At 40.7% G+C, this 18138-nt stretch overlaps 1 protein-coding gene across 1 annotated transcript in view; it reads right to left on the bottom strand.

Moving 5' to 3' along the window:
* DNAH8 (dynein axonemal heavy chain 8) overlaps positions 1 to 18138 on the bottom strand; it is a 347089-nt gene that overhangs the window by 176274 nt on the left and 152677 nt on the right. The window contains exons 36-43 of the mRNA XM_003404207.4: positions 17400 to 17504; positions 16827 to 16988; positions 16253 to 16477; positions 11030 to 11202; positions 9033 to 9211; positions 6220 to 6407; positions 1179 to 1265; positions 962 to 1069 (exon numbers count right to left, since the gene is read on the bottom strand). Of these exons, the coding sequence (XP_003404255.4) occupies positions 962 to 1069; positions 1179 to 1265; positions 6220 to 6407; positions 9033 to 9211; positions 11030 to 11202; positions 16253 to 16477; positions 16827 to 16988; positions 17400 to 17504 (1227 nt within the window). The remainder of the gene's footprint in view (positions 1 to 961; positions 1070 to 1178; positions 1266 to 6219; positions 6408 to 9032; positions 9212 to 11029; positions 11203 to 16252; positions 16478 to 16826; positions 16989 to 17399; positions 17505 to 18138) is intronic.

The following is an 18138-nucleotide window of genomic DNA, read 5'->3' as shown; positions in this document are numbered from 1 at the left end:
CAAAGTTGTATTAGCTCAATTCTCCCTCTTTTCCTTTCACTGAAGAATGGTCATTCCATTGGAAAGAGCAAGCTGTAGGACACAGTGGTCACACCTTAAGTATCCTTTAGAGAAAAATATGAGTGGCGAACAGATTTTAAATGCGTAACCAACAGCTTGCACACTGTATGATTCCATTTATATAATATTATGGAAATAACAAAATTACAGAGATGGAAAAAAGATTTGTGGTTTTAAGGAGTTAAAGGTATGGGAAAGAAGTGGATGCGGCTATAAAGGGGTAGCACGAGGGAACTTTGTGGTGATGCAGTAGTTCTGTATCTTGATTGTAGTGGTGGTTACATGAATCTACACATGTGACAAAACTGCATAGTGCATAAAACTACATACACACACACACACACAACTGAGTGCACGTAAAAACCCCAAGCCAGTTCCATCGAGTCTACTCTGACTTATGGCAACCCCATGTGTGTCAGGGTACAACTATGCTCCAAAGCACTTTCAATGTCTGATTTTCCAGAAGTAGATCTCCAGGCCTTTCTTTCAAGGTGCATCTGGGTGGACTCGAACTTCTAACCTTTCAGTTAGCAGCCGAGCACGATAACCCTTTGCGCCACCCAGGTAACTCGTGAAATTGGAGTACACTGTTGATTGTATCAATGTCAATTTTCTGGTTTTGTTGTTGTACTGTATTTCTAAGATGTCAGCATTGAAGGAGGTAGGGCAAAGGGTGCACAGAAGCTCTCCGTACATTTCTTTGCAACCTCCTGTGACCCTATAATTATTTAAAAATAAGACTTAAAAAAAAAATCTGTAACCAATAGGTCAAAGTAATTTTAAGTACATTTTAGAAAAGCGTCAATGAGATTTTTATTCACTGACTAGCATTTCACAAGGTAAAGCTGCAAAATAAAAAAACAAGTTCTATGGCAAGGGGAAAAGAGAGATACCAAGTTACCTGTTTAGTAAGTTGCTCTTCACAGAGTTTGTAAAGAACATAAAATTTTTGAGCCAAGATTACATTTTCAAGAAAACCACAGCTTGCAAGCTTAACTCGCATAATGATCTGAAAGTTAATATAGTGATATCTGTCAACAACTTTAGTGGAAAACACATAAAATGTATATATATATATACATATACACTATATTATGCTTTTAAATCTGGGTGCATACCTGTCTATCAGGCACCATCATAGCAACAGTTCTAAACTGAATTTTTAAGTTTTCTGGCAGTTCCTGGCGCCCAGCATATCCAGGGTTCTAAAAGTTAAAAGATACAATTTTTAATTGTTGGTATAATTTGCGTTTCATGAATAGAAATACATTTCAAATGCCTAGTTCAGATTCTAAGGTGATATTGAAAAACATTAGATTCATAAAATGTCCTTCCTTTCTCAAAAATGTATATTGGCCCATCCATATTTACTAAAGTCAGATGATGTCCATTTTCGTTATCCTAATATAGTCACACACACGCATGCACTTTGTGTAGAAAAATTAGCCATTTGTGCATACGTTGGTTAAAAAAAAAGAACAAGAAGAAAGTAAAACAAAAGAAAACTGAATAAATACCTGGATAATTGTAGACTAAAATACGTCACTGAAAGAGGAAAAAAAATTTAGGGTTTTATACTGATCAGTTTACTCCAAAAGAACCAAACCAAACCCGTTGCCATCGAGTCAATCCCAACTCAGAGCGACCCTATAGGACAGAGTAGAACTGCCCCATAGGGTTTCCAAGGAGCACCTGGTGGATTTGAATTGCTGACCTTTTGGTTAGCAGCCATAGCTCTTAACCACTCCGCCACCAGGGTTTCCTCAGTTTACTCAGATAATTTTTGTCTCATCTCTTCAATTATTCTTTGCAGTCATTGTTAGAGTTTCTTGGCTGACAAAGCACCATTAAAAAACACAACAAAACCACGGGGGTGAGGGGAAATAAAGAAGGGAGTAAAGGGAAAAAGGAACAAAAGAGGAGGTGGAAGGGAAGCAAAGGCCCCACAAATAGCAACAGGTTAGGATAGGTCAGACCCAAAAGTCCCAAAAGAAAAGTTGACCGTTCAAAGGCAAGTCAGACAAATGGGAGTCAGTTATTTCAGGAAAGTATATTAAGAAACTTTCAATCTCTGAATATTTACTGGACACTGTCAATGGACCAGATGCCTTGCTAGGTGCTGGGAATACAGAGATTGCTGGTTGCCTCCCCACACTTCTCTACTCCTTCCTTACTTACAGAACAACTGTTGCAAGCTTGATACAGTGAAACCTGTGAAAGCCGGACACCAAGGGACTGCCTTGCTTTTCTGGGTCTTGCAAGTTTTCCACCTTTGACAGGATGCAGTCTTACCACTTTTCTATTGCTCTCTATTAGTGGAAAATATTCGAGTTTTCCTTCTCTGATAGGTTTCTGTCTTACACAGGTTCTAGCTTTTGCAAGTTTTACTGTACATCACACTATACATCACTATCCAGGTTAAAAACCACATTTCCCAGCCTGCCTTGCAGCTGGCATGATTATATTCTACACAGTGAGATACAAAAGGACACACTGTATGAAATATCCCTGATGTTTGTGTTAAGGGAGTTGATTTAATCACTTGGCAGCAAAAAAACGAAGACGCTTCTGTAGCAACTTGAGTCTTGTGGTAACCTTAAAGATGGAAACCATGAGGGAGCAGAAACACAGAAGGATCTTATGAGAATAAATCCTGATGTTAAGCCACTATTTTTCATGTCTCAGTTACTCACAGCCTAATGCAATATCTAACTCATATTTCCAATATCATCCCTAATCCAGAGATAATGTTAAGCTTCTTTTAAAATTTTCTAGGGCATAGTTTCACACTGAATCAATTTCTTCATCCCATTTCAAGAGCTATAATTGATCACTTCTGAATTATTATTGTTTCCCCCTAACTACTTTACTGGATGTTCGCTTATCAAAAACTTTTCTGATTTTTCTTCCTGTACTTTATCTTTGTCCCCTGGGACATTTAAAACTCAGAGATCTTTGTGTTACCTTGCTACTTAGTGATTTAACTGTATAAGGAACATTTATAAAATTATTGAACAAAACTGGCTCATTTATGTTGCTGTTATATGCCAGCAGGTCGGCTCCAACTCGTAGCAACCCTATGTACAAAAGCACAAAACACTGCCCAGTGCTGCGCCATCCTCACAATCATTGTTATGCTTGAGCCCATTGTTACAGCCACTGTGTCAATCCATCTCGTTGACAGTCTTCCTCTTTTTCGCTGACCCTCTACTTTACCAAGCATGATGTCCTTCTCCAGGGACTGGTCCCTCTTGATAACATGTCCAAAGTATGTGAGGAGAAGTCTCGCCATCCTTGCTTCTAGGGAGCATTCTGCTCTACTTCTTCCAGAACAGGTTTGTTTGTTCTTCTGGAAGTCCGTGGTATATTCGGTATTCTCCGCCAACACCATAATTCAAAGGCATCAATTCTTCTTCCATCTTCCTTACTCATGGTCCAGCTTTCACATGCATATAAGGTGATTGAAAATACCTTTAGTTGGGCACAACTTAGTCCTCAAAGTGATATCTTTGCTTTTTAACACTTTAAAGAGATCTTTTACAGTAAATTTGCTGAATGCAATACATCATTTGATTTCCTGACTGCTGCTTCCATGGGTGATGATTGTGGATCCAAGTAAAATGAAACCCTTGACAACTTCAAGCTTTTCTCCATTTATCATGATGTTGCTTATTAGTGCAGTTGTGAGGATTTTGTTTTCTTTATGTTGAGGTGAAATTCATACTATAGGCTATAGTCTTTGATCTTCATCAGTAAGTGTTTCAAGTCCTCTTCGCTTTCAGCAAGCAAGGTTGCGTTACCTGCATATCAGAGGTTGTTAATGAGTCCTCCTCCAATTCTGATGCCATGTTCTTCTTTGTATAGTCCAGCTTCTCAGATTATTTGCTCATCATACAGATTGAATAAGTATGGCAAAAGGATACAACCCTAACACACACCTTTCCTGACTTTAAACCACACAGTATCCCCTTGTTCTGTTCAAACGACTGCCTCTTCGTCTATGTACACGTTCTTCATGAGCACAGTTAAGTGTTCTGGAATTCCCATTCTTCACAATGTTATCGATAGTTTTTTATGGTCCACAGAGTCGAATGCCTTTGCAGAGTCAATAAAACAGAGGTAAACATCTTTCTGATATTCTCTGCTTTCAGCCAGGATCCATCTGACATCAGCAATGATATCCCTCGTTTCATGTTCTCTTCTGAATCTGGCTTGAATTTCTGGCAGTTCCCTGTCAATATACTGCTGCAATCACTTCTGAATGATCTTCAGGAAATTTTACTTGTGTGTGATTAATGATGCTGTTCAATAATTTCTGCATTTTGTTGGACCACTTTTCTTTGGAATGGGCATAAATATGGATCTCTTCCAGTCAGTTGGCCAGGTAACTGTCTTCCAAGTTTCTTGTTATAGATGAGTGAGTACCTCCAGCACTGCATCTGTTTGTAGGAACATCTCATTTGGCATTCCGTCAATTCCTGGAGCCTTGTTTTTCACCAATGCCTTCAGTGCAGCTTGAACTTCTTCCAGTGCCATTGGCTCTTGATCATATGCTAATTTTTAATTCATAGAAACTCCCATTTATTCATGCCTTTGGTTTTCTATCTTCTTAACACTGTTTCTAAGCTCTGACCTCAATCATACGTACTGGAACTTGTTATAATTCTTTGGTGTGAGAACTTGTTATTCTAGAAATTTTTAGTTATTTCCATCACTCTTTTATTCAGTAGCAGAGACAAAGTTTAGAGGCTAAACAATCAGGTTGTGAATGTCATGCAAATAATGAGCTCTGTCTCTTACTTGGCTGTGTGACAAGCAAGTTATCAAATCTCTCTGAGGCTCAGGTACCTCAGCTATAGAATGGAGATGGAAATATCCACCTCAGAGGGCTATCACAACTATAAAATGAGGCATGCCATTAACCATTTTAGGTTCTTCCTCCTTCCAGGTACATGATAGGATTGTCCTTCCTGTCCCCTTGAAGTTAGGTGTGTCCATGTCACTTGCTTTTAGCCAATGACTTGTGACTTGTGTCATTTCTGGACAGAAACTCAGAGACCACAGTTCTTCATGTTATCTTTTTCCTTTGTTACAACAACCAGCAACGACTGCGATAGTAGCTACCTTGTCAGCCAGAATACCAGGGTAAACCCACTGCCGTCAACTAGATTCCAACTCACAGTAACCCTATATAGGACACAGTAGAACTGCCCATAGGGTTTCCAATATGTGCCTGGTGGATTCAAACTGCCAACCTTTTGGTTAGCAGCTGTAGCTCTTAACCATTACACCACCAGGGTTTCCAATCTTCCCTCTCCCGGCCCTGCTACCCCTCTCAACCCACAATGGACAGGTAACATGAGCTATCCTAACTGATACAGTTCATAAATCGTTTGGCCCTGCACCTTAGTCATAATGTTTTTAGTTGCTGCGGAGTCGATTCTGACTCATGGCGGCCCCATGTGTACAGAGTAGAACTGCTCCAATGGGTTTTCAAGGCTGTGACCTTTCAGAAGCAGATCTCTGGGCCTGTCTTCTGAGGTGCCTGAGGTGGGTTCAAACCGCCAAGCTTTCGGCTAGTAGTCAAGTGCTTAACAACTTGCACCACCCTGGAACTCCTTTAATTAAAATAAGTGCTCGATAAACAGTAGCTATCATTATTGGAAACCCTGGTGGCGTAGTGGTCAGGTGCTACAGCTGCTAACCCAAGGGTTGGCAGTTCAAATCTGCCAGGCGCTCCTTGGAAACTCTACGGGGCAGTTCTACTCTGTCCTACAGGGTCACTATGAGTTGGAATCGACTTGACAGCACTGGGTTTGGTTTGGTTTGTGGTGGCTCAGTAGTTTAGAGCTCAGCTGCTAACCAAAAGGTCAGCGGTTCGACTCCAGCAGCCCCTCCTGGGAAACTCTACGGGGGAGTTCTACTCTGTCCTCTGGGGTTGCTATGGAAATCAACTGCAATGGGTTTGGTTTTTTGGTAATCATTATTATTACTACTATTTTATCTTTTGTGTGGGCTGTTTTTATTACTTAAAAAAAGACAATAAGAGAGAAGAGCCCATGACCCCTGAATAGTCAGTCATTTACCAACGAATACACGGTTTCTTTTATTTAAGTCTTAACAACCTAATCAAGTTGCATTTAAAGCCTACGTTCTCACCATCGTTAAGAAAATTCCAAATTCTGGATTTAAGTCAACACAATCACCATCAGAGAAAATGAACTGTTTTTTCCTCTCTTTTCTTGCTGTTAAGACAATATATATTTGTTGGGCTGCCACTGATAACACAGGCAATTCAATTCTGTTGAACTCATCAAAACAACCCCAGGAACCCGACTGTGCAAGGCCTGAAATGAAAAGCAGTCAATTTGCAAAGTTTTATTTTGTAATAGTCCTTCTTGATAGCACTCATTTTCCCAGAGTGCTCCTAAACAATTATATATTGAAACATGATTTATGCAAAGTTTCATACCTGGTTGTTTATAAAGACATATTTCATTCCAGTGACAGAGGTATAACGATTTGTGTTATCACCAAAACAATGAAAACAGTACACTACTAAATGAAAGTCATTACAGTCAGGGGTGGTCACGGGTGACAAAACTTGACCCAGTGTGGAAGTGCCAGCCTCCAGTGGGGTGGGGGTGGAAGGAAGCACAATGAGGCACATACTCCTTAAGTTTTGGGGAAACTCACAAAATAAGGGAACACCCCTCTGGGTCATATCTCTCATTATTCCTTTTTTTATTGCTATTACGTAGACATTTCTGGATATTGGGGTGAGACAGAGAATGGCCAAAAGGATTTTTTTCTTTTTTAACTTTAAAAAAATAGACTTTTTTTATATATAGCATTTTTAGGTTTACAGAAAACTGTGCAGAAAGCACTGAGGGTTCCCCTTTACTCCCTCTACCCTGCATACTGTTTCTACTATCAACATCTTGCATTCCTACAGTACATTTGTTGCAATGATGAGCCAGTACTGACTGATAAAATTATTATTAACTAAAGTTTGTAGTTAACATTAAGCAAAAGGATTTTTATTTATTCCTTACAAAACGTAGTGTAAAGCAAGACCTGGACATCATGAACATTGCTCCAGTCCTCAAGAATGAAAACTTTTGCTATCTTCAGCTATATGAAATGCTCATTTCTTTTATTATTTCTCCCTTCAATCCGTCCCTTCTCTCCTTTGAGAATGTCCATTATACAGATGTTGGAACTTATGTATCTATCCCTATGACTCAAGTTTTTTGGTTAAACTCCATCTTTTTGTATTCTCTTGGCTAGATAGTCCAACTCAAGAGAGGTTTTTTTTTTTTTTCCATTTACATTTTGAATTTCCAACAGCTCCAATTTTTTGTCATAGTAGCGTGTGTTTTTTTTTTTTTTAATTGGTTGTGATAAATTCTTGAATCTCTCTGAAGTTATTCATTTTATTTTTACATTTCTTTCTGTTCCCTCTATTAATTCAGTTTAGTGGTCAGTAGGTCTCTTTACTGCATTGGGTGCCTGTCCACATTTTTCATGTATTTTATGAGACTTTGTTACCTCTGCCTAATGGTTTTTGAGTATGTATTTCCTCAGCCCACATACAAAGTTCTGTTTGCAGAATGCATACCTGCCTCTGGTGATTTGGGGTAAGGGGTGGGAGAGGCAGGAGGATGACTCAAAGGCTTCTGTCTGAACACTTGGGAGAATGAGTGACCATGTACTGAGGGAGGGAAGGCTGAGGAAAGAGTAGACATGGAGAGTAGCAGGGGAGATCAGGGGGTTGATTTTGAATAAACAGAGTTTGGACTAGTATGAGTCAGAATCGACTCAATGGCGTACAACAAAGACAGACTTTAAGAAAGAGCCCTGGTGGGACAAGGGCTAAGTGCTCAACTGCTAACCGAGAGGTTAGCAATTTGAACCCACCCAGCGGCTCTGCGGGAGAAAGACCTGGAGATCTGCTCCAGTAAAGATTACAGCCTAGAAAATCCTGTGGGGCAGTTATACACTGTCACATAGGATCGCAAAGAGTCAAGAATCAACTCGATGGCACCTAACAACAACAACAGGGATTTAAGTGGAGTTGTCAGTAGGAGATATCTAGAGTTTCAAGAAGTCCCAACCAGAAGTATAAATTTGGGAGTCATCATATAGATGGTATTTAAAACTTGGGTCTGCATGATACCACCAAGAGGAGAGTCGGCAGAGAAGAGAAGACTAGCAAGGACTGAGCTCTAGGACTCAAGTGTTGTGTGGTCTTTTTTTCTCTATCCAGCTGACACCACCTCCTATTCATCTTTCAGGATTTTCTGAAAATTTCCCATCTACTAATGGCTCCCTTTCTTGTTTTCCAGTGTTTGTGCTTTTTAAAAATTCCATCATTTCAGAACTATCTATACGGGATCAAACTGACAACAGCAACTCGAAAGATTACATAGGAACCTTAGGGGGCAGTATATTTATGTTCATGGGGGAGAAACAGCTCAGAAAAGGAGGGTGAGAATGGTTACACAACTCAAAGAACGTAATCAATGTCAGTAAGTGGTACACGTAGAAACTGGTGAATTGGTGCATGTTTTGCTGTGTATATTCTCAAGGACAAAATAAATAAAATTATATAAAAAAGAAAATCCTTCATTTCAGTGGATTTAAAGTTGGAAGGGAAGTTGCATGTGTGATCAGTTTTCTATCTTGATCTTATCTCCTCCACCGCTGTTTCAGGCATTAAACTGATTCAATTTTCATAATTCAATCCATACCTAACGCATGGACTATACCACCAGCTACAGTACCGAAACATATGAAACTGGTAATATTCAACTATTTTTGACCTAGAAAAATGGCAATACCATGTGGATCAACCCATACTAATGGTGACTATCGGAAACAATATCACTACCACTTTATATCAGAAAATAATGTTGAGGTACAATAAAAATAAATTCAACAAAAACAATTTAACATCGTTTGACACTTGCCTTTAAAAATCCTTCCTAGACCTCTGAAATCCATTTGATCTGAGCAGTTGAACACAACCACGTATTTTCCCAAACACCTTCCCATGTCTTTGGTGGTTTCTGTTTTGCCGGTGCCTGCAGGTCCTGCTGGAGCACCACCCATGTTCATTCCCAAAGCCTGCGCTAAAGTGATATAGCACCTGCAAATGTCAATCAGATGAAGTATTGTTAATACGGGATAATCTGTATTAAAGCACAGGCAAAAGTCTAGGAGTAACAGGAATGGGCCTGTTTATTTTCCAATTTGAGCAGTCCACGTGAAAGAGACAGGGGCCCAAGCAAAGCTGGGGTAAAAATTAAAACAAAACCCACGGTTGTCGAGTCGATTCCGACTCATACTTGATATCTATTAGAAGTAGTACAGTGATTCCCAAAATCACTTGGGGCAAACTTCTAAACTCCTTAAGCCTGATCTAAAATCTTCAAGCCTTCTCTTCCATTGTGGTTAGGATAGAGTCCAAGATCAGAAAACCAAATAAAGAATGGTGTGCTGGTAAATATTTAACAACTGGCTCTTGGGATGGGGACAGCACTGATTTGTACTTTTGCCAATTTCCATAGTATAAATACTTCCACTATGGCCAATGGCAGGCTATCAATATGATATCACTGAATCCAGAATTGGGAAGAGATGCACATAGTCGGAGCACAACCATTGCAAATAAGTTTTTTACTATGAAATGTTTCACTCATTTACAAAAGCAGAAAAAAATAATACAATGAATCTCCTTGTATCCATGATTCAGCTTCTGTTATATTTGCTTCAGATCTAAGTAAAATTTAGTAAAGATCTTAGTAAAGCTTAGTGAGACGTGAAGCTTAACATGTAGACACCATTGGAAGAGCAAGAATATTGACAAATGTATGCTGCAACGGCACTGGGCATCTGAAGCGAGAGGATGGATGAATAAAGAGGAGGCTAAAGATGTAATCTAACTGTATCATTATTTGACTTGGAGGCATCCCTATCTAAAGTAATGGCGGACTAACTGTTGTATAACCCACTTTAATCCAGTTGTACAAATATTTATGAATGTCTTCTATGCACAGTGTATTGAACTAGGTGTTGTGGGATATGATCAGTTGCCATCAAGTGGACTCCTACTCATGGTGATTCCATGTGTGTCAGAATAGAACTGTGTTCCGTAGGGTTTTCAATGGCTGTTTTTTTGGAAGTAGATCACCAAGCCCTTTTTCTGAGGCACCTCTAGGCGGACTTAAGCCTTGAACCTTCCAGTTAGGAGCCTAGCGCATTAGCCATTTGCACCACTCAGGGACTTCTGCTGTGGGATAGAAAACAAAAAAAAAAAAAAAAACCTGTTGCCATCAAGTCGATTCTGACTCATAGCGACCCTATAGGACAAAGTAGAACTGCCCCATAGAGTTTCCAAGGAGCACCTGGTGAATTCGAAGTGCCAGTCTTCTGGTTAGCAGCCATAGCTCTTAACCACTACACCACCAGGGTTCCCTGTTGGATGCAGGAAGATGAAAAAGGCCCAGTTCTTATCCAGTGTGATATACGGCAAAGAGCTGTGGAAGGATCTTCTATTGACTTGCTATTCAGACTTGGCCAGGAAACTTCACTTTAGGCATCCATTTCCTCGTTTATAAATCTAGGAGGCTGAAATAGATCTCCAAAGCTCCCTCCTTCTCTGCAATTCTGAAGACTTGCTTTATGGTTCCCTGGGTATTTTTCCATCTTGGAAACTAAGATTCATTACTAGATTACTGACAGTCACATTCACGTTTGCTTCCATTCTTACATATTTCTCCACTTCACAAAATTTTAACGTACATGTATAAGTTACAGCTATTTCATTGTTAGGCTGACTTTGAAGAGGTAGCATACACTCAACACGACAGTAATATGTTTTTGTTTGTACTTTAAGGCAATCTTAAAATGCTTTTAAACACCTTAATTAATTACAAAATGAAACAACAAAAAATGCTTTTCTTACCTATCTGTTAACGGAGTGATAACAAGACGATCCGTGCACCCCAGAAATTCGTTTTGGTAAATAAAATCAACATCTGTAATAGATACCACAGTTTGATCCAAATCTTCCTTAAAGTAAAATCTACTCTGTTTTAGCCATTCAAAATCTGTAATTGATTTGATATGCATTTTTACCTTAAAAATACAAAATACAAAGAGTTACATATACCTGAATTACAATCCCATAAAACATACACATATTTATTCACTCATATATTATGAACGATTTTCATTCATTTGACAAATAACAAATATTTATCGAGGTCCTCCTTGGACTTTACAACGTGCTGGGTGAACAAGAAAGATGTGGTTTCTTGCCTTCTGGAGTTTACAGAAAAGGGCAAAACATAAACAATTGCAACAGTGGGTGAAAAGTGGTCCCGAAGAAGTTCAGCGTTCATGGGAATATGTAGCAGGAGGACCTAATCTATTCTTGGGGGTTTGAGAGGAACTCAGGAGCTTAACTAAGGTACAGCATAAGGTACCGCAAGTAGGGTGCGTGCCCTGGGCACCACTTGAGGTGGGGCGCCAATGAGTAGTTTCTATTGGCCATCAGTTTCCATTGCCAGCTGTAAGAGATCTTTCAGCAATTTAACACTAATTGCCCTAGGCCTATTTTCCATAGATACCAAAACCCAAACCAAACCCGTTGCCATTGAGTCATTTCCGACTCATAGTGACCAAATAGGACAGAGTAGAGCTGTCCCATACAGTTTCTAAGGAGCGGCTGGGAGATTCCAACTGCTGACCTTTTGGTTAACAGCCACAGCAATTAACCACTGTGCCATCAGAGCTTCTACTTCACGTAGGTAGACCCCTGATACTATAATGTTTAATGTTATGTGTCATCTTGGCTAAGCTATGATTCTCAGCAGACACCCGACTGGGTGCTCTTCCATAACTTAACACAGTAAGCCTACAAAAGCTGGAACCTGCATAAGGAGGAAACCTATCAGAGAAGGAAAGCTCAAGTATTTTCCACTAATAGAGAGCCGTAGAAAAGTGGTAAGACTGCACCCTGTCAAAGGCAGAAAACTTGCGAGACCTGGAAAAACAAGGCAGTCCCGTCAAGTTCCAGCTCTCACAGGTTTCACTGTTTAATGTAATCATATTCCATTACGTGATCTGATGTGATCATCCAATCAGCTGAAAGGGTAGTTTCCTGAGGGGGTGTGGCCTGCCTCCAGAATACAAATTAATATTCTGACAAAGCTTCTTCCCCTCTCCCTTAACCCTGTACACTTCTCCTCTCCGGACCTCTGGTACTTGGGAACTAAGCCTGCAGAAGCCTCTGGCCTGCCACCTGACCTACAGATTCTGGATTCAGCAGCCTGTGCAATCCCGTGAGCCAGAAGAGGTCTCCAGCCTGGTGCCAGACCACAGATTTGGGATTTCTCAGCCCCTACAACTGCGTGAGCCATTTCCTTGGACTCAATCTCTCTCAAAACCAAACCTGTTGCCGTCAAGTCAATTCCAACTCGTAACGACCCTATAGGACAGAGTAGAACTGCCCCATAGGATTTCCAAGAGCTGGTGGATTTGAACTGCTAATCTTCTGGTTGGCAGCCAAGCTCTTAACCACTGTGCCACCAGGGCTCCAATCTCTACGTATTTATATACGCATTTCACTGGTTTTGCTCCTCTAGAGAATCCAGACTAAGACAGACACTCAGAGAAAATAGACATCTAAACTAACACCTAGATAAATTGTAGGAATTCATCAAGGAAATGAAACAAAAGGGGTGGTGGGGTATGGGAGGGAAGAATGTTCTAGGCAAAGACATAGAAGACCCAATTGGTGTGTGAGAAGTTCATACAACTGAGGCATTCAGGGCTTTAAAGAGAAGAGTGAGAGTTGAGGCTTCAGAGGGTCGAGGGAAGGGGTTTGGTTATTGTCACGGCAATGGGAAGACAGTGAAAGGATTATGCAAGATGACGCAAAATCATATACGCACACGTGCCTTCCTGCCCCCACACTGTGGCCAAGGTGCCCAACAAAGATACCCAACCTCTTACCCTATACCAGGCTGCCCAGTCATCAGCATATGCCTACCGGGCAAGAGTGACTGGGCTCCCAGGCCGTGGATGCAAGCTTTAGTACCTAGTCCATTAGAAGAGCTAGAAACCAGGTAACTTTTAGAAAGTACATCCCATGGAAACCACATTCTGACTTTCACTGGCAAATTTGGAGAAACCTCAGTCCTGTCCCCCCAGGGGAATCAACTTTGGAAAGTAGCCAGCGGTCCCTTTCACTGCGCTTAAATCCAGTGGGCCCACTTCCAGGTGTTCAGCTGAAACTACTTAAAAAGGGGCCTCTGGCAACTTCACTATGTTCAGATCTCCATCTAACCCCGCGTCCATATTCCTTGCTTTACCACTTACAGTCTTCTTGTTACTTTGTTTCGCTGCTTACAGCCAGGTGCCAATCTATGGAAAGTTGTGCCTATGGCAATCAGTTTTAAATTGCTGAGTGATCTCTCACAGCTGACTATGGAAACTGGGATGGCCAATAAAAACTGCTCATTAGTGCCCCTCCTCAAGCGGCACCCAGGGCATGAGCTCTACCTGCTGTATCTTAGTTAGTCTCTGCTTACAGCCTTGCCTCATGCTCCACTTTGGAATTCTGGCTTCTCTTAAAGCTCTTAGAATTGCTACTTTCAGGTAACATAGTCCAGCCCCACCCTCAAGAACTCTGCTTTCTAATGCAGGCTTCAGAGCCATGGAGATCTAGTCAGTTTTTAACAGGCAATCAAATCAAAACCAAGCCCATTGCTGCTGAGTCAATTCCAACTCATGGCAACCCCATGTGTTACAGAACAGAGCCACTCTCTACAGTTTTCTTGGCTGTAATATTCACAGAAGCAAATCTCCAGGCCTTTCTTCTGCAGTGCTGCTGGATGGATTCAAACCACAAACCTTTAGGTTAGCAGCTGAGTGTAAACCGTACCTGTCACCCGAGCACCTCTTTTAACAGAGGAGGAAAAGGAGGAGGAGGAGAATAGCTAATATTTGTTGAGCTCGTATATACCAGGCTGCCCTAAGTATTATACATAGAAAAATAAAATGCATACGTATGCCGTTCACGAGATCTCATTTAGTTGGGGTGCACATTGACTATGAGCTCCGTGGTGGTTAAGATAAAAATAAAACAATTTCATAGTTTTCATTGTGCATAGGCTTAAAAAGTAGCCCTGGCGGCACAATAACCAAATGGTTGGCTGTTCGAACCAACCCAGCAGCTCCTTGAGAGAAAGACCTGGCAATCTGCTTCTGCAAAGATTACAGGAAATCCTATGGGGCAGTTCTACTCTGTCCCATAGGGTAGCTGTGAGTCGGAATCAACTCAACAGCAACCAACAACGACAATTAAAAACAAAACAAAACTGTTGCCGTCAACTCGATTCTGATTCATAGTGACCCTATAGAACAGAGAAGAACTGCCCCGTAAGGTTTCCGCGGAGAGGCTGGTGGACTCGAGCTGCCAACCTTTGGATTGGCAGCCAAGCTCTTAACTACTGTTCCACCATTATGAAGGGAAAGTAGAGCTCTGTTCAGCATTAATTCTAAAAGAAATTTCTTCCTTGAGACTTCAGACTTCACCTGTAGGAGTCAGTGAGACATGTACAGACAACATCTCCAATAGTATCCTCATCGCAGATACAATAATGGATTCCATATGAGTGTTTCTTGAAGTGGACTTCAATGAGAGCCAAAAGTGTAACGGTAATGGCAACTCAGTGAAAGCAGTCTGTAGAAGGCCAAAGCAGTACGGTCTAATTACACAGTTTTCTGATGATTCGTTTGATCCAGAGATGAAGCCTACAGCAGTGTTGCTCAAATATGCATATGAATTACATGTGGATTTTGTTAAAATGCAGATTCTGATGCAGTGGAGCAGGGGATATTAGCTGGAGATCCCACTTTTGTAACAAGCTCCCAGGCGATGCCAATATATCTGGTCTGCAGACCATACTTTGAGACGTGAGGATATAGATTCCAGGGGAATAGACTGCTTGTCCTTCAAACAGTCTTCAATAAATCTAACTTCCCTGATCAGGACTTTTGATATAAGTTTGAAACACACAGTCTGTGATCATACTCTCTAAAAAAAAGGGCCCAGAGTTACATGAATTCTGTGTCTCTGGTAAAGGAAAGAGGTGCCTATATGATGAATCAAATCAAGTAGAACAAAGCAATGGTAGCTAAACAGTAGTATATCAGCACCAGTTAGGGCCCTCACCCCACAATACAGAATGCGTAAGGAAAACATGGTCTTGTTCAAGGCCATTGGCTAGAGTACCATTGCCAAAGGGAATTCAAACACCACCCCTTTTGTCCCAACCCTTACAGAACCTTGCCCAAATCATGTCCATGTTGCCCTACTGGACACTATAAATTAGACAAACAGCCATGTTGGTTCTCTCAAGCTTGATTCTACTTAGTCGGGTCGTCTTTCTTCCCAGTCAGCCCATCATAATTCATGACAGTTCCCACCTAAATTATATCACCTGGCTATTTGGGTTAGTGGAACAATTAGTTGGTTCACATTACATCATTTGGTTCCAGGTGAATATACACATATTCTTGTTCAAACCATCAAATACAGATATTTGTAGACATAGTACGCTGTTGTTAGATGCTGTCAAGTCAATTCAGACTCGTGGCGACCCTAAGTGTGCAGAGTAGAACTGCTCTATAGGATTTTCAAGGCTGTGATCTTTCAGAACCAGATTGCCAGGCCTCTCTTTCAAGGTGCTTCTGGGTGTGTTTGAACTCCCAACATTTCAGTTAGTAGTCCAACACTTAACCATTTGGAACACCCAGGGGCTCCAGATACAGCATTGAGGGAGACAATTGTGAAAAAAGGACCAAGTAGATGAAAAGCTTACATAAAAAAAAAAAAAGACAATATTAAAATCCATTTCCATCAAGTCGATTCCAACTCATAACAACCATATATGACAGAGCAGAACTGACGTTTCCAAGGCTGTAATCTTTACGGAAGCAGACTGCCACATCTTTCTCCCACGGAGCGGCTGGTGGGTTCGAACCACCACCAATCTTTTGGTTAGCAGCTGAGCCCTAGCAGCCATTGCACCACTAGGGCTCCTTGTAAGACAATGTTAATAGTACTAAATGATTAGTATACTAAATTACTTTAAAATTAAGACAAAAAATACTTTACCAAGTCATCAAAAATATCCCTCTGATGCACATGGATGGTAATTAAAGTTTCAAATTTCACTCTATCAAACTTTGATAGGTCATGTGTTGTCTGACTGATAAGAGTATTTAGAATATCCAAAAATTTCTGATTGGTCACTTGCATGATTTTCCTGTCATCTTTTGCATTATTTAAAGCCTCTTCTGAATCATGTGTCCACAACATCTGAATTCCCAGAAGCCCAACCTACAAATTCAGAAGAGAAATAAATTTGCCAAACATTTGAAGTCCATCTGCAAGGATACATAAAACCAAAGCAAACCAATCCCATTGCCTTTGGGTCAATTCCAACTCACAGCAACCCTACAGGACAGAGTAGATCTGCCCCACAGGGTTTCCAAAGTGTGGCTGGTAGATTCAAACTCCTGACCATTTGGTTAGCAGCTGAGCTCTTACTCTCACTGTGCCACCAGGGTGCCAACTGATATTCCAACTGAAATTCACAGATGCAATAGCTTTCACACCATCAGGCAGACTGCCTCCTAAGCATCCTTTCCCCTTCTCGTTATGCTTATTGAAACATTGCGTATCTCACCTGTGCTGGAAAGTGATTTAGGAAAGGTAAGAGCTGAAATCCTGTATCACTGATTTGATAGTATGCGGATCTAATGATATTATGTAATGACGACATCTGCATTTTTAACAATTCCAGAAGCCAAATCTCTACAGGACCTTTGGCCATGACTGAACTATCCAACTAAAAAAAATACATTACAAATACATCACAAAATAATTAGAATTTTGGTATTTTTACAAATGTCACACACTTAAGTTGATAACTCATAGCCCCTCGATGCAAAGTAACTATTTTCATATTTTATACAAAACATTTGAAACACAGGTTAAAATCATACAATAGTACAGCTGGAAGGAATTATAAAGATCATCTAGTTTAAAACTTCCATTTTGTAGACGATAAAATGAGTCTCAGAGGAGCTAAATGATGTATCCAAACTAGTTTGAGTAATGGATTCAAGGCTACAGAACTAGAACCCAAGTCCTATCCTGCCCGCCGCCGCCCCCACTTCTTTGGTAAGGGAACTGCTTTCTCCTCTACTTAAATTTTTAAAGAAAATTTTAATAACAAAATTTCAACCAAGTGAGTTACCACAATTTTTTCTCCTTCTCTTGATATGACGGCCAAGATACGATCGTAGTCTTTTGCGTGAAACGTCACCTCGTTTATGTTGTCTGATACTGCAGGCAGATGGGGCTATAGGAAGCACAAGACAGAGCAATAACATCATACAGGGGGCTAAGCGCAAAAGCTGTTGTGAGATCTTTAAAAGCCTTAATTTTTATCTTTGTAAATAATTAAGAATATGCGTCATTGTCTCAAAAATAATAATAAAAATGCAGACTCTGCATTGTCCTTGACGAACTCAGATGCCCCTCTTTAAAATTCAGCCCCACAGAATGTTTTCTCCAAGTCCTGGAATGCCTCCCGCTAACTGAAAGGTTGGCAATTCAAACCCACCAACACCTCAGTGGGAGAAAAGACCTGGCGATCTGCTCCTGTAAAGATTACAGCCTAGGAAACCCTACGGGGCAGTTCTACTCTGTCCTATAGGGTTGTTATGAGTCAGGACCAACTCCACAGCAGTGGGTTTGATTTGGATGTTTTTATACTATGGAGATGAAACCCTGGTGGCCTAGAGGTTAAGTGCTACAGCTGTTGACCAACAGGTCGGCAGTTCGAATCCACCAGGTGCTCCTTGGAAACTCTATAGGGCAGTTCTACTCTGTCCTATAGGGTTGCTATGAGTCAGAATCGACTTGACAGCATTGGGATACTGTGGAGAATGGACTAATTACTGTCACCTTCCTCCAGGTGGAGCCTGAACCAT

Source organism: Loxodonta africana, chromosome 1 (assembly GCF_030014295.1).
Source record: "Loxodonta africana isolate mLoxAfr1 chromosome 1, mLoxAfr1.hap2, whole genome shotgun sequence".
NCBI classification, from domain to species: Eukaryota; Metazoa; Chordata; class Mammalia; order Proboscidea; family Elephantidae; genus Loxodonta; species Loxodonta africana.
This window is presented reverse-complemented; position numbering and strand designations above follow the sequence as displayed.